The sequence below is a fragment of the Onychostoma macrolepis genome, chromosome 21, assembly GCF_012432095.1.
Source record: "Onychostoma macrolepis isolate SWU-2019 chromosome 21, ASM1243209v1, whole genome shotgun sequence".
NCBI lineage: Eukaryota > Metazoa > Chordata > Actinopteri > Cypriniformes > Cyprinidae > Onychostoma > Onychostoma macrolepis.
In genome coordinates, this window is record NC_081175.1 from 28,903,479 (window position 1) to 28,918,365 (window position 14,887).

Genomic DNA, 14,887 nt, shown 5'->3' on the forward strand with positions numbered 1-14,887 from the left:
GTGAGACTGCTGGGTGGGGTATATATGTGACCCAGGACCACAAAACCATGCATTTTTTTGACATTGAGATTGCTTGAAATTGATTTCCATTGATGTATGTTTTGTTAGGATAGGACAATATCTGGCTGAGATAAGTATTTGAAAATCTGGAATATGCAAAAAAAAAAAAAAAAATCAAAATATTGAGAAAATCGCCTTTAAATTTGTCCACATGAAGTTCTTAGCAGTTCATATTACTAATCAATTACTAAGTTTTGATATATTTGGAAGATGATCTTTACTTAATATCCTAATGATTTTTGGCATAAAAGAAAAATGGATCATTTTGACCCATACAATGTATTGTTGGCTATTGCTACAAATATACCTGAGCTCCAGGGTCACATATATGTTTTTCAGTAAATGAGTATTTTTAAAAGCTTAAACTTTTTAGTTCGAATAGTTTACATTTATTTACTGTATTCCGTAATACATACAAATATATAGCCTATATATAGTTATGTAATAATTACAGCATGTAGTTATGTAATAAATACAGCATGACTTCATGATCCAGTTAGATTCATCAACAATAACCCCATCAACTTCGGTCAGAAATCTTGGTGTAATCTTTGATAATCAGCTGACCTTCAAAGACCACATTGCAAAGACTGCTCGATCTTGCAGGTTCGCACTATACAACATCAGAAAGATCAGGCCCTTTCTGACAGAGCATGCTGCACAACTTCTTGTCCAGGCCCTTGTCATTTCTAGGCTGGACTACTGCAATGCTCTTCTGGCTGGACTTCCGTCAAACACAGTCAAACCTCTACAAATGATTCAGAATGCGGCGGCACGACTGGTCTTCAACGAGCCAAAAAGAGCCCATGTTACACCTCTCTTTATCTCCTTCCACTGGCTACCAGTCGCGGCTCTCATCAAGTTCAAGACACTGATGCTTGCATATAGAACAACCACAGGCTCAGCACCCGCTTACTTGCACTCTCTATTAAGAATCTACATCCCTCCAGAAGTCTGAGATCTGCTAGTGAGCGACGCCTCATGGTACCATCACAGAGAGGCTCAAAATCACTCTCCAGAACATTCTCGTTCATCATTCCTGGCTGGTGGAATGATCTTCCCACCCCTATCCGGAGTGCTGGATCCCTGTCAATCTTCAAGCAACAACTGAAAACTCATCTCTTTCGACGGCACTTGACTTCATCCTAAACTTAAAAAAAATAAAATAATAATAATTATCTTTACTTATTCCTTCCTTTGGTAGTTTGTATTTATTTGAACAATGCCTGAGACTTGGTGTTGCAAGCACTTCGTCTGTCTGATTGCCTCTTCAAGATGAATTGCTTTATGTATTCCCCAATTGTAAGTCGCTTTGGATAAAAGCGTCTGAAAAAAATAAAAAAATAAAATAATAATAATAATTAAAATAATGAAATAAATATGTCAGTTGCAATTCATTCATTAATTCGTTTTATTGAAATATTTATTTATTTTTTCCAGATAAAATTGTCAGAATATTTAGCAGGACAGTTCAGTTGTTTCATGGTCAGATGGGCCAAATTCAGGTTTGTCAGTTCTCAAGTTCACCACATGAGGTCGCCACTTTACACTTCACCGTATATTCAGCAAGCCAGTGAATTCCCTTCGTGGTCATGAGTCACGTTTACATTTGCATTTACATTTACATTTAGTCATTTTGCAGACACTTTTATCCAAATCGACTTCAACTGGGGAATACATAAAGCGATTCATCACGTGTGTGGTCTTGTAAGTTGTACATTTAATTTCTGAGATGCTTATATATATGAGCCTGGAGCACAAAAGCAGTCATAAGCAGCACAGGTATATTTGTAGCAATAGCCAACAATACATTGTATGGGTCAAAATTATAGATTTTTCTTTTATGCCAAAAATCATTAGGATATTAAGTAAAGATCATGTTCCATGAAGATATTTTGTAAATTTCCTACCATAAATATATCAAAACTTCATTTTTAATCAGTAATATGCATTGCTAAGAACTCATCCACCACCAGTGTGCAGCATCCACCTGGATGAGATCTGGGTTATTCAGTAGGAATGAGACACACATGCAGTACAACAGTAAATCTTCCTGTAATGGAAAAAACTGAATGCAAATACTTTGAAAACAGTTTTTGATATGCTCTAGTTATTTGTGTAAGCTAAATCAGCAGTGGACTTGTTTGTGGCCTAATATGGTATTAAATCTCTTTATTCTTGCTGTGGCCAAACCTATAATAGGATCTCATCATCAGAGATTTGCACCATCAGTTATTGTAATGAAAATAACAAAGACAAGATCCATTTTAACAGAAAGAAAAGAAGCTAAACCAGTTCAGGCACTTTCTTCAGTTGCTTCATGCGTCATAGAAGCTGATTGAAATATTTACTCAGTCATTTCCTGGTAGAATCTGCTGTTCTTTGCTGTGATTGCTGGAGGTTTGACGTTTCAGTAGCTGCCTGCTTCAAGGATTTAAATGAAAAAGAAAAAAAAAATCAGAAAAAAGGAATAAATATTTCCAGATCTGGATTTAGGTGAGTGTCATATGGATGTATGAAATGTTTTACATTTCTAGTTTGCATTCAGATTAGGATTTTGCGTAGTTCTGATTACAATCATTTCTATTGCAGAATTTGAGTTCTGAGAAAGTAGAAAGATGTACATTAATTTGAGAATGTCTTAAAATATCAATCTTTTGCTTTGATTTTAAAATGTTTCAAAGATCATCTGGCATTCTTCAATGCAAATGTCACACTTTTTAGGCCTTCACGTAATCAGTAATCATTTGTTTGTGCACATTTGATTCATTCTACCTGACCTATAAATAGTGAAGAATGTTAAAAATGTCTTCATTGAATGCAATTTAGTTTTTCAACATCCAGTATATTTTTGAAGTGAATGACAATCTCAGATTTCCAAACTTTTGTCCTGCACTCTTTATATGATTACTCTGTTCTACTAACATTTGTTCAGTCAGAATTACATGATTTTTCTTTAACAGTGATGCATTTTCATATTTTTGTGTTTTCTGCAAATATTCATGCCAGTAGGATGACAGGAAAACTAAAAGAGATGCCAGTGAGAGAACAAAATACAGCTGGAGAAAAAGAAAAGCGGAGAAAGGAAACAGCACTGAGAGACAAACCTGCACAGAAGCAAACAACAATGAAGAGAGGAAAAGAAAACGCCTGTGGATTGAGAGAACATCAAAAAGTGCACCAGATGAACAGTCTTGACAAATATCGACCAGAGTGTAAGAATGTTTGAGACGAGTTTCAGATTTGAACTCAAATATATGAATGTGGATGCAACATTTATTCATACAAGATGAAAATTAATGGTACAGTTTACCCACACTGTAAAAACTTTTACTATCATCTACTTTTACTATTTTTATTTATTTTAAATAAGTTGTGAAATCATTGAAATATAACATTTGCTGAAGATTTACTCACCCTCAGGTCATCCAAGATTAGGATGAGTTTGTTTCTTCATCAGATTTGGAGAAATGTGTCACTGCATCAGTGTCTCAGCAATGGATGCTCTGCAGTGAATGGGTGCCGTCAGAATGAGAGTCCAAACAGCTGATAAAAACACCACAATAATCCACAAGTAATCCTCACCACTCCAGAAGACAAAAGCTTCATGTTTGTAAGAAAAAACCCATCATTAAGGGATTTTAACTTCACACTTTTGCTTCAGGCTAAAATGATAATAACACTTCCTCCAGTGAAAAAGTCATTTTGTTTGAATCAGGAGAGAAATCTGCACAGATCAAGCTCCGTTTACAAGCCAAAACAGTCTATACAGCTCTAAACAAATATGTGGGTTGACAACAGGAGATGGACTTCACTTTTCACTTCACAAGACGTTAACTGATGGACTGGAGTGGTGTGGATTATTGTGATGTTTTTATCAGCTGTTTGGACTCTCATTCTGACGGCACCCATTCACTGCAGAGCATCCATTTCTGAGACAGTAATGGAATGCTACATTTCTCCAAATCTGATGAAGAAACAAACTCGTCTCCATCTTTGATGTCCAGAGGATGAAGACATCTTCAGCAAATTTTGGGTGAGCTGTTTCTTTAATGCATGAAGAAACTTTAACGTAAAGGCAGTTTTGATTTCAGGGTGGAATATGATCGGGAAGCCTGAAGCGATTCACTCAAACAGTAGCCTGAATCTTTGTTTATTTGTTTTCAGTCTCTCTTCATCCAGACTGACCTGCAGAGTGTCATTCTGTGTGAGAGAAATGCAAGAATGAGGTGAGAGATTCACTGCTCATGTTCAGAGAATCAATCTGTTTTGATTTCTAAAACTGTGTTTTTCTCTTCAGAAAGAAGCCGTTTTCTCACCTAGAATGCTCTTCACGTCACTTTCAGTCAGTGATTCAGAATGAGACTGGAATACAAAACACCAATATTTTTAAGTTCATAACTTGATGACTATAACTGTACTATGTACATATTTAAACATATAGATTTAATATTGTGTACACAGGTGTCATATGATGATATAATCAGTCGGTGCTAAAGCACTAACACTGAAATTGTAAAACTGTAAACTGTAGCTGTACATAGTTCTCATTTCTATTATGAGAACAATGACTGTAAAGCAATAGTTGTTCCAGAAACACCAGATCACTCTTTTCCATGTGATTATACAGTGAATGGAGACTTCCTAACGCTTCATGGTTTGGTTTGTGGACAAATTGTCTAGATTTTTACTATAGTCCAGTGACTTCAGGCACTTTGTTCTGGTATGCAGAAGATGATTTTTCTTTAAACAAGTCATTATACTGTACTTGTACTTTCCGTTTAGAAGGTGTTTATATCTGAAGCATCTAGTAACTGGTGTCATGTGTCTCGTTCAGGTGCACAATGATCTCTGTTTTTGAACTAAATGATCACTGGAATTGAGTTTCTGTATTATTTTGATTCTGTTCACTTTGTGAAAGGTTATGAAAGTGTCCAAGTGTACATTACACTGTCCTCATTCCTGAACAGGTGTTTGTTCTCAGTCATCATGATGATTACCCAAGTGTCTGTAGCTTTGCAATGCAAAATAAATATTTCACTTTACCCAACAAAAATGACCTTCTATAGCTTGACTTGTCACATAGAAAGATAAAGAATATCTAAAGTAATCAACACTCTTAAAAATAAAGGTGCTTAAAAGGTTCTTCACAGTGATGCCATAGAAGAACCATTTTTGGTTCCACAAAGAACCATTCAGTCAAAGGTTCTTTAAAGAACCATCTCTTTCTTACCTTTTTATAATCTGAAGAACCTTCTTTCGCCACAAAGAAGCTTGTGTGAGACAGAAAGGTTCTTCAGATGTTAAAGGTTCTTTATGGAACCATTTAGACAAAAAGGTTCTTCTATGGCCTCGTGACGCACCTTTATTTTTAAGAGTAAATGATAAATACTTTGTTGTCAGAGTAGTTTACTGCTACTGAAGTTAACGAAGTTAAAACAAAGATTATTGGAGTACATTTCGCAAGAAATACATGCAATACTGTTTCAGTCTTTCTACTTCAAAATTGCACATTTAATTAATTACTTGCCCTTTCAGTGTAATTAATTGTGAGACAAATTTCATTTTCATAAATGCTACTTCACTAATAAAAGGGGTCAAATATTTGACCTTTAATTAATTATGTAATGCTTTATCCTCTTTTAATGCATGAGTTCATGCATGTTTTCATTAATTCCTCTATTCAACACGTGGCAGCACACACAATTGAGTAATTTAGTACTGGTTTTACAACTCTTAACTTCAACACAAGGTCCCTTCCCTGATGTTTGCATTTAACCTTAAACTGATTGTGCCATTTGTATTACAACCAAGTGAGTCTACAGTGCAGTAACATTATGTTTGATGTTGGTTGATTACTGTTTTTATGACTTAATGCTTATTGAGTAACATACATGCCTTTAAAAAGATGCTTCTGGTGTTTTGTGACATTTTAGACACTGAATTGCCATCAGAAACACTCACAAACAGTTTAATGCAACTGACAAACATACATGAGAATGTAAATAAACTACAATTATTTTAGTGTTAATAAAAGCAGCTCAAACATATTTAATTCATGTTTGCTCACTATATCATTCCCAGATCAGAGTTTTGACTAGGCTAGACTTAGTATTTTTCATAATATCATAAATCTTGAACAGTAGGCCGTTTGAACCGCACCCTCCCTGAAGCACATCATCCAGATATTTACGTCATGATCTGTAAATCATTCATTCACCTTTGCATGCCACGAATGTTTTGCTTTTACACTGTCGGAAAATGATGAAATAGGAAACTTCCATGCACACAGTTCAACTGAACTAACAAAACCCCTGCGATTCTCAATGGTTGTGTCACGTGTCTGATCTGATGTGAACAGGAAAAATAAGATAAAGGCAGATAATCAAATGCAACTAAATAATTATGCATAGTTAAAGATAAAATAAATTCAATTAAAAAGAATAAAATAAAATTAGAATAAAGAATATAATTTTAAGAATAAAATTAAAATTAGAGGTAATGTAGGCCTATGCACTGAAAAAAAAGGTATTTTTCAGAAGGTTCACAGAATATTCCAAATGAACATTCATAGCCTAATGTTTTCAAAATGATAAAATGGAACGTGCATAATTGAAAAAAGTATAGGATATTTAAAATATTCTAGAAACTGGATGTCTTGAATGTTCAGATAACATTCAGAAATAATGTTTGCATAACGCTCTTATTACCGCAGTAGGTGGCGGTAATGCACCTTTTTTCGCTGGCTTGCCAAGCCCATAGACATATAAATCTATGGCCAAGCCGCCATAAAACACCAGAAGAAGAAGAAGAAGAAGAAGAGTTCACGGAGTGTGGACCGGGAAAATAATCTGGATAATATAACACCTCACAAACCTTCAGTATTCCGCCAGAGAGGACTGTGACTAACGCATCTTCATTTGGATTGCCTACTGCTTTTGACATTTTTGCAATAAATAAATTATTTTAATTGCACTTATCTGTCTGTGATGTTTTTTCTTATAGCTACTGTACAGAAATAGTTATGTTTAGGTTTAGAGGTAACGTTAGGAGTGAGATTAGCGACTGTAAAAATATTTTTAATGCTATGTTACTACAATTGTTATTTCATGTTTCGGTCAATTGCGTTTTATATCTTTTTATAGGCTATAAAATATGTAGGTTAAGGTTTGGAGGTAGGTTAAGGGGTCTAAAAATCTAAATCGCTTATTGGTAAAATGATAAAAATGCATTGATAAAAAATATCTTAATGATATAAAAGATACGTAAAAAAAAAAAAACAACAAAAAACGTAGCGATTTGCACATTTTAAAAGTTGAAATACGTCTCAATTGTAGGTTTTGGCATCAATAAAAACGTACAAAAATGTATGTTTTGTGCTTGTAAATGTTACGAATTAATAGACCTACGTATAAACAATGAGACCTGGCTGGACTAAATGAACTTTAAAAAAGATTATGTAAAGCTGAAATCAGACCTTTATGCAAAAGAAAACGAGTTTTTTATATTAATGTGAAGAACATTTTCATATTTAAAAAAATAAATAAAATAAAAATAATAATAATTCTACTATACAGAAACTTTTGTGTTATGAAAAGTTTCCATGGATGTTGAATGTTCTTTATGAAAAAATAAATGCCAACAAAGAACTTTTTTTTTTTTTCCAAGATACTTTGAATTCAAATACTTTCAATGCAGTGTAAGTCACTTTAGATCCAGTTGTCTCCCTGATAGCACACTTACATCTTGGAGACGTCTATTTGACATCTGCATTTACATCTGCAAGATGTATTTTTTAGAGTGTTTGCTCATCTGCAATACCTTTTAGATGTCAAATAGACGTCTATTAGATGTCTTTAATATGTTTATGATTTAGAATGTATGTAAAACTGACATCTGAAAGACGTCTGTCAGACGTTTGTAAACAGCAGATGCTTTCCAGATCAAGAAATCTTTAACAGACATCTTGCAGACGTATGTGTGCTATCTGGGACATGAACTAATGCAATGAAACATCTGGTGTAAAATGTTGTGATCAGGGCTGGGTTTCCCGAAACCTTCATAACGCTACGAAGTTCTTAAGCTATACCTTAAGATGTACCTTATCGTTAATACGTGTTTCCCGAAACGTTCTTGTATACCTTCTGTAAAGCTTTACTTGAGGGGGCCCAATCTGTTAACTACCTACTAAACTCAGCTCATGATTTATTTAATATCTTACTATCAAATACACATGTACTAACACAGTAATTGAGAGTATTCAGCTCGGTTAAGAGATGTGGTGTGAATTTGAAGAAGTCAGAGAGCGGAGGTACAGTATCATCACGGCCTGCGGCTGGATGGACAGTGAACTGTTTCCAGGCATTTCTTCAGGACTGTTCTACAAATGTTCTTTGTGGATTTTGAGGTTTTATGTTTATTTAGCTGTTTATAAATCACAGCAGGGTGAGTTTAAAGGGAAAGAGAACAACACAAAACAAGATCAGTTATTAGTGTATTTAGTATTTTCTACAATTGATGATGAGGATCAACTAATCTTTTTCCACCCAGTAATGTTTATGGCAAAGCCGAAGATGTAAAAAGCTCAACAATTAAAAAATGATAGTGTCAAATTGTTTTAATTTATTTCAAAGCCACTGCATTTCTTATTCTTTCTTAAAGAGGCTGTTTGATTTAGTTTACCCATAAATGTTAATTAATGCATTAACTATCAAACATGTACTAACATGTAGTTAAGGCTGCCGCTATTCATACGTGAATCCATATGACTCCAGTTGTAGTTAAGGATAGCTCTTCATTAATTCATGGTTAGTTAACAACTTTAATAATTATTAGTACTTGATGAATTAAGTATTAATTTAGGCATTAGTACATGTACCCTTATTGTAAAGTGTTACCATACATTTAATATATAAACATAACACATTATTCTTAATTATATACATGCATGTGAGTGTATTTATATATACATAATAAATATACACCGTACACACATATATATTATATTTTATTTTAGTTAATGTTTATTTTAGTTCATGTATCAAAATGTTTATTCATGGTTTTAGTTTTAATGTTATGGATCTAACCTCATATAAGAATATTAGAATATCCAAACAGTTACTGATTCAAAGGCAACAAATCTGTATTTCCACTGAATGACAGAACAGACCATATAGATCCAGAGAGTGATGACATATTATATTTTTCACAAAGCATTTTTGTGTGCATTAGTGATGTCTGAGCACCTGGAGAAATGTTACTTGAGAAAGAACAAACAAACGATGAACAAATGTTCAGTCAGGTCAGTGAGGAAGGGCATTACCTTCACATTAATGTTTCTGTCCTTCTAAGATGATGTTTATTTCTTACTTCTGGAACTATAAAATAGAGCTTAGCCAAGTAATAAACTATTTGAATGATGTTCATAAACATTTTTTTTTTTTTTGCATCCTGTTGAACAATAAAAACAAATATGATCAACCAAAGTCCTGTGTGTCATTTAAAGTGTGGTTTTGAGGCCCTAAGTTAATTTATAAAAGCAGGGAAAAACAATATTTGTATGAATGAATTTGAAATATGTTCACAGTAATACAATTTCAACGGTAAAGTCACTTAAGTCAAGTGTCTTAAAAATCTTTAAAAGCAAAAATAGCTACTTAATTGAATTATTAGGTGTAAATGTGTGTTATTTGAGCTGTTATGGGTGACCTTCATGTAAGCTAGTTACCTCACATCCTTTCCTGGCATCTTTGTGTTGATGTTAATCCAGGTATACTTTTTATTTCCTCACGATTCTATCATTCTCATGTTAATTTGTTAACATTACTTTAATGCATTTATAGTTCAGTTTTACAATCTGAGGGATAAGTTTGATTATCTGTGGTAAATGAAAGGGATAGTTGGCTACACACACACACACACACACACACACACACACACAAATCAGAAATTCCTCCCTTGGTGTTGTTCTGAAGTTATGACTTTTGGCTTTCTGAGCGCTTTAAATAATAGTTGGTAAAACAAACTGAAATGTTAAAATACTACTACTAATAATAATCATGTTAAATATTATTTTGCGAAAATATCGACCTCGACTGTTGCACTAATGTGTGCGTTCATGAGAGCGGCAGTTCGCGCCGGCGAGCCAAAGAAAATTCGCGCCCATTTTTTTTTAAATCAGTGCTTGCCTTCAGTGAAAACCGACAAACGTAACGGACATAATTACTTCAGAGAACCAAACCCTATGTCTTACTTACGACACGAGTCGCAAAGGAGGTATGCGTCCCTTCTTCAAAGCTTGAAGAGAAGATTTCTTATGATCGAGCGCGTGTAGGACATCTTTAAATGTCTCGCTGCGTTTTCGGAAAAAGGAATGTCATACTGCTTTAGATCAGAACAGAACACGGAGGTGAGTAAAATGACTGAATTTTGATTTTGACTTTTTCTCTAGTGAACTATCCTTCTGAGTTGAAGAGAACATAAAATTCCTAAAGAGTCACTCAATAAATAATGATTCATCTTTTAATGATATCCATTCACAGAATCACGTAAAGTAACTTAATAGAAACGTATTTCCTAAACTGACAGCTATTCACAAAAATAGTCTTATAACAAACTGGAGTAAAACACAGGTAAATTCAGGTATGTTCAAGATCTTTTAAAATTAGATGTTGTTGCTGTTGTTGTTGTTTTCTATTAAATATGAATGATTTTTTAAAATCTGTCTTTTAGATCTGCCCAGTTCATTCTGGACAAAACCGTTTAAGCACTGTTTGACATCAACAACACCAAGGTGAGTAAAATGACAGAATTTTTGTTTATTTCGATATTTATTTTATTTTATTTTATGAGGGAACTCGTTTTTTAAGTTAACCCAGGTAAGAACTGACCCATGAGGAAACACTAAATAAATACATCATAATTCACCTTTTTAATAATATCCATTTAATGAATCACATGTAGTAACTTCATGGAAATGGACAACTAGTCACAAAACTTATCTCATAACAAACCTGAGGAAAACATAAGTAAATTCTTCAGTATGTTCAAGATCTTACAATGTGTAGTTGCTGTTTTCGTTGTTGTGCATTAAATGTGAATGGGAAAAAATCTCTCACTCTTAGATCTGCCCAAAACTAGTTAAGCACTACTAGAAGGTAGGTTTACTGATGATGCATGAATAAATTCCACCGACTGATTCATTTCTGAAACAACCAATCAGTTCAATCACAGCAGTGCATGCGCACATCATTGAGGGCCGTGTCGTCTCCGACTCCCTGCGGCTGCTCAACCATCGTCTCAATGCCACAGATTCCTTTTCCTCCACACTTCTCACTCCAGTCGCCCCATTCGCCCCACGACATCCCTGATCCCTTCAGCATTTCTGCATTTCCACTGCAGTTAAACCTGGAAATACAATGAGTATACAATGATCACAACCAGAGCTAGCCTATTAGTCCAACTGTCCAGTTCTCAGCGTTAAATAACTCTAGACGCTTGACCAGGTCACTTCATATCCGTGTCAAATGAGTCACATGCAGTGATGTGTTTATACAGCTTGTTATAGGACGCTGTGAGAACGACATTCTTGCTCCAGAATCCTGCTGCTTTAGGAAAACTGGTTGTCACAAGTTAAATAAGTTCATCACCTGATATTGTTTGCGGCCGTGTCGTCCCAGGTCCCTTGGTAGGTTTCCACTCTCAGCTGAAAAGATGACAGAAATCCACTCGAGCACCATTTGATATCTGACCATTTTCCCCAGCTGAGGAAATAACAGGAACATTAGTGGTATAACCAGTTATTTGTTAGTTTAATAAAAAATCCTGCATGAATGTGATAGCAAAAAAACTTTGATAATGTTGGCTAAAACCTAGTATGCTCTCTTGTGCTGTCTACATAGGCTCCATCTTAACTGAAATTATTTGAAGCACCCAACACTCTTAAAAATTAATGTTCCAGAAGGGGGTTTTCACAGTAATGCCGTAGGAAGAACCAGTTTTGGTTCCCCAAATAACCTTTCAGTGAACAGTTAAAAGAACTTAAAAGAACCATTTTTTCTTAGTGTAAAGAACATTTTAATAATCTAAAGAAACTTTTTCCACGGTAAAGAACCTTTTGTGGATGTTCCATGGATGGTAAAGGTTCTTTGTGGAACCATTGATGCCAATAAATCACCTTTATTTTTAAGAGTGTACATAGGCAGCAAGTCTGTCTTAAGATGCTCTCTATATGGGCAGCTCACTAGGTTTTGGAACAGAGCCTCTGTATTATGTCCAATTCAAGGTCTTTACCTTCCTACGTCAGACTGAACTGTGGCGTAGTCCTCGTATGGGCCCGATGAGCTTTTGGATGGGTTGATGCAGTGAAGACGAATCCCATTGAGTGCTGTGTTATCACCAACCAGAAGAGATTCCCACATACCTGCCACCTTCAGAAAAACAACAGCATGTGGTGAACCAGTACAAATGTGTACTTTTATAATGTTAATAATTAGTCACACTGAGCAGTTTAGAGCTGTTATTATCATTAACTTCAACAACAACAACAACAAAAACTGAAAGGTTTTTTTTTTTCCAGTTACTTTCAGTAAACATTTAATTTTGCTACCAATTTCTAATTTTCATTTAGGTTGAATTACAAAAAATGTAAATAACTTAAGTAAAACTGAAACAAATAATAATAATAATAATAATAAATGAAAAAAAAAATAGACATAAAAAATAAAGCTGACAAAAACCCAAACAAAGTTACTAAAACCTAAACTAATATTAAAATAAAAAGTAAATGTAAAAATTTACATATTTTATATTTATGTTTTACATATATAAATGATCAGCTAGTTGAGTTTTGCTATATTATTTATGTGAGAATACTGTATGTGGGTAAAGTTGGGTATGATAGTTGACAGTTGAAGTAATTGTTTTGCTATGACATTGAAATTGATATGGTTTTGGTTTTAATTTATAACATTTGTGGGTTTTTTGTTTATAATTTACCATCATAGCAGCTACGTGGCTACTGAGGAGAAACGGTTCAAATTCAGCAAAATATAAAAAGAAGAAATATAAAAACTAAATTTGTAGAATTTATCTTTGAATAAAAAAAAAAATATATATATAACTGGCCTTTAACATTGTTGTTATTGTGGCAAACTTTAATACTACAATATGATATGTATTATGTAAAAGTTCATTGAAAGTCATGCCATAATACATAATACAATATCTTGTAATGTAATATCTTAAGTCCCCTAATGCACAAGTGAAAAAGACAACAGTTAACATTAACATTACCCTAACTCTAACCAGTAGTAAACAGATTTGTTTTAATAACATCACAATAATCACTCTGAACCATAATAATCATTTATTGTTTTGATTTCAAGTGGAGACCAACCACTAAACCTCAGACTACTGTATACTGCTAATAGTTACCTTAAGACTAAAGCCTGTGGCATACATTCCAGTCGGACACATTTCCTTCTGACCCCACGAGCCCCATCGCATCCCGTTATGGACCGTCAGCAGAGATCTGAAAGGTCTGCTGATGGTTCGCTCGAAGCGTCCTCCTGCGATCACATACTGCCCGAAAACAGTCAGCAGTGAAATCAGTGTCAGAGAAAGAAACTTGTACATGGTTTGAGAGCTGTCTTTATGTCTCCTGCTGGAGATCAGAACAGACGCGCGCGCGTGTGTGTGTGTCGGTTTGTCACAGAGTTCAATGTAGGTCATTGACCCTCTACCAACAGTTGGATCCAAGTCCAACCAGCACAGCAAACAAACTCTCTCCAAAAGTCAATACAGTCAAAAAATAAACTGATCAGTGGCTCAAGACATCAGATTTCATCATTATTTGGATATTCTGGTTCAAGACAGTAATCAGACAATTATGCTCAAATAAAATGATTAGATGATCAGAAATACAGATATACTCAGATATTAAAGTCAATGACCTGCATGTAAACACACAATCAGTCAAACACTAAACAGGTCAAATGCCACTCAGACAACAGCTATCTATAAAGAAAAAGTTGAGCTCATTTAAAGCTGCAATCCGTAACTTTTTTTGGTTAAAAATGATCAGAAATCAATATTTGAGCAAGTACATAACCAGCCAATGTTCAAAACTATTGCCTTACTTTAGCCCAATTCACAACGCTTAGCTTATAATAATGTTTTCTAATTTGAGTGGTACAGGTAGGTTTTCACGGGAAATTTGAGCATGCTGCTGCATCATTACGTCACGTCTGTAAACATAAAGAAGTTGTCCTGGCTAGTAGGCTATCACATGTGAGGATCCTGCAGGTGGCTGATCGTTTATAGCCTTTTCTCACAGCAGTTAGAATAATTAAATGTATCATTTTGATGGCGGATTGTAATCCAGAAAGGATTATGTGTTTATGAAACATGTGAATGAAATTCAATTATATTCCAGTTTTAAATGTGCTTCTGATTACAGATAGCCTGGGACTACACAAGATTTGCATTTTAAAGACAACCAGTTCGAACGGAGCATGGTTTGCTTTTTAGGTTAGAAGATTTAGATTTAGATTTAGTCATTTTGCAGACGCTTTTATCCAAAGCGACTTACAAGAATTTCTTAATGATAATTAGAGATTAGACAGTACAGAAATTGAAATCTACACATTAATACACACTTTACTCATAGTCACACAATGCTGATGTTGTTAACATTAATAATTTGAGAATAAAGTATAACAATAATAATAATTTGCACAGTTTCATGTGATATGAGCTAACTGATCGTTAGATTTAATCACCATTAGCGCGATTTATTGTAATGCTTTTTTCTCAGTTGGTCAGAACA

At 34.4% G+C, this 14,887-nt stretch overlaps 1 protein-coding gene and 1 long non-coding RNA gene across 2 annotated transcripts; one reads left to right on the forward strand and one right to left on the reverse strand.

The window, feature by feature from the left end:
• The first annotated feature begins 1,727 nt into the window (after positions 1-1,727).
• Positions 1,728-5,269, forward strand: LOC131528739 (uncharacterized). Its single transcript, XR_009267935.1, has 4 exons — positions 1,728-2,556; positions 3,070-3,275; positions 4,228-4,289; positions 4,361-5,269. It is a non-coding gene; the product is annotated as an uncharacterized LOC131528739 (long non-coding RNA).
• Positions 5,270-10,955: 5,686 nt separating this feature from the next.
• Positions 10,956-13,769, reverse strand: LOC131528735 (vitelline membrane outer layer protein 1-like). The gene is made up of 4 exons (XM_058758073.1): positions 13,495-13,769; positions 12,352-12,488; positions 11,709-11,822; positions 10,956-11,466 (listed from the first exon to the last, which is right to left on the reverse strand). Exons 1-4 carry the CDS (start codon positions 13,693-13,695, stop codon positions 11,283-11,285), a joined length of 636 nt encoding a protein of 211 aa, XP_058614056.1. The 5' UTR covers positions 13,696-13,769; the 3' UTR covers positions 10,956-11,282.
• Positions 13,770-14,887: the final 1,118 nt, after the last annotated feature.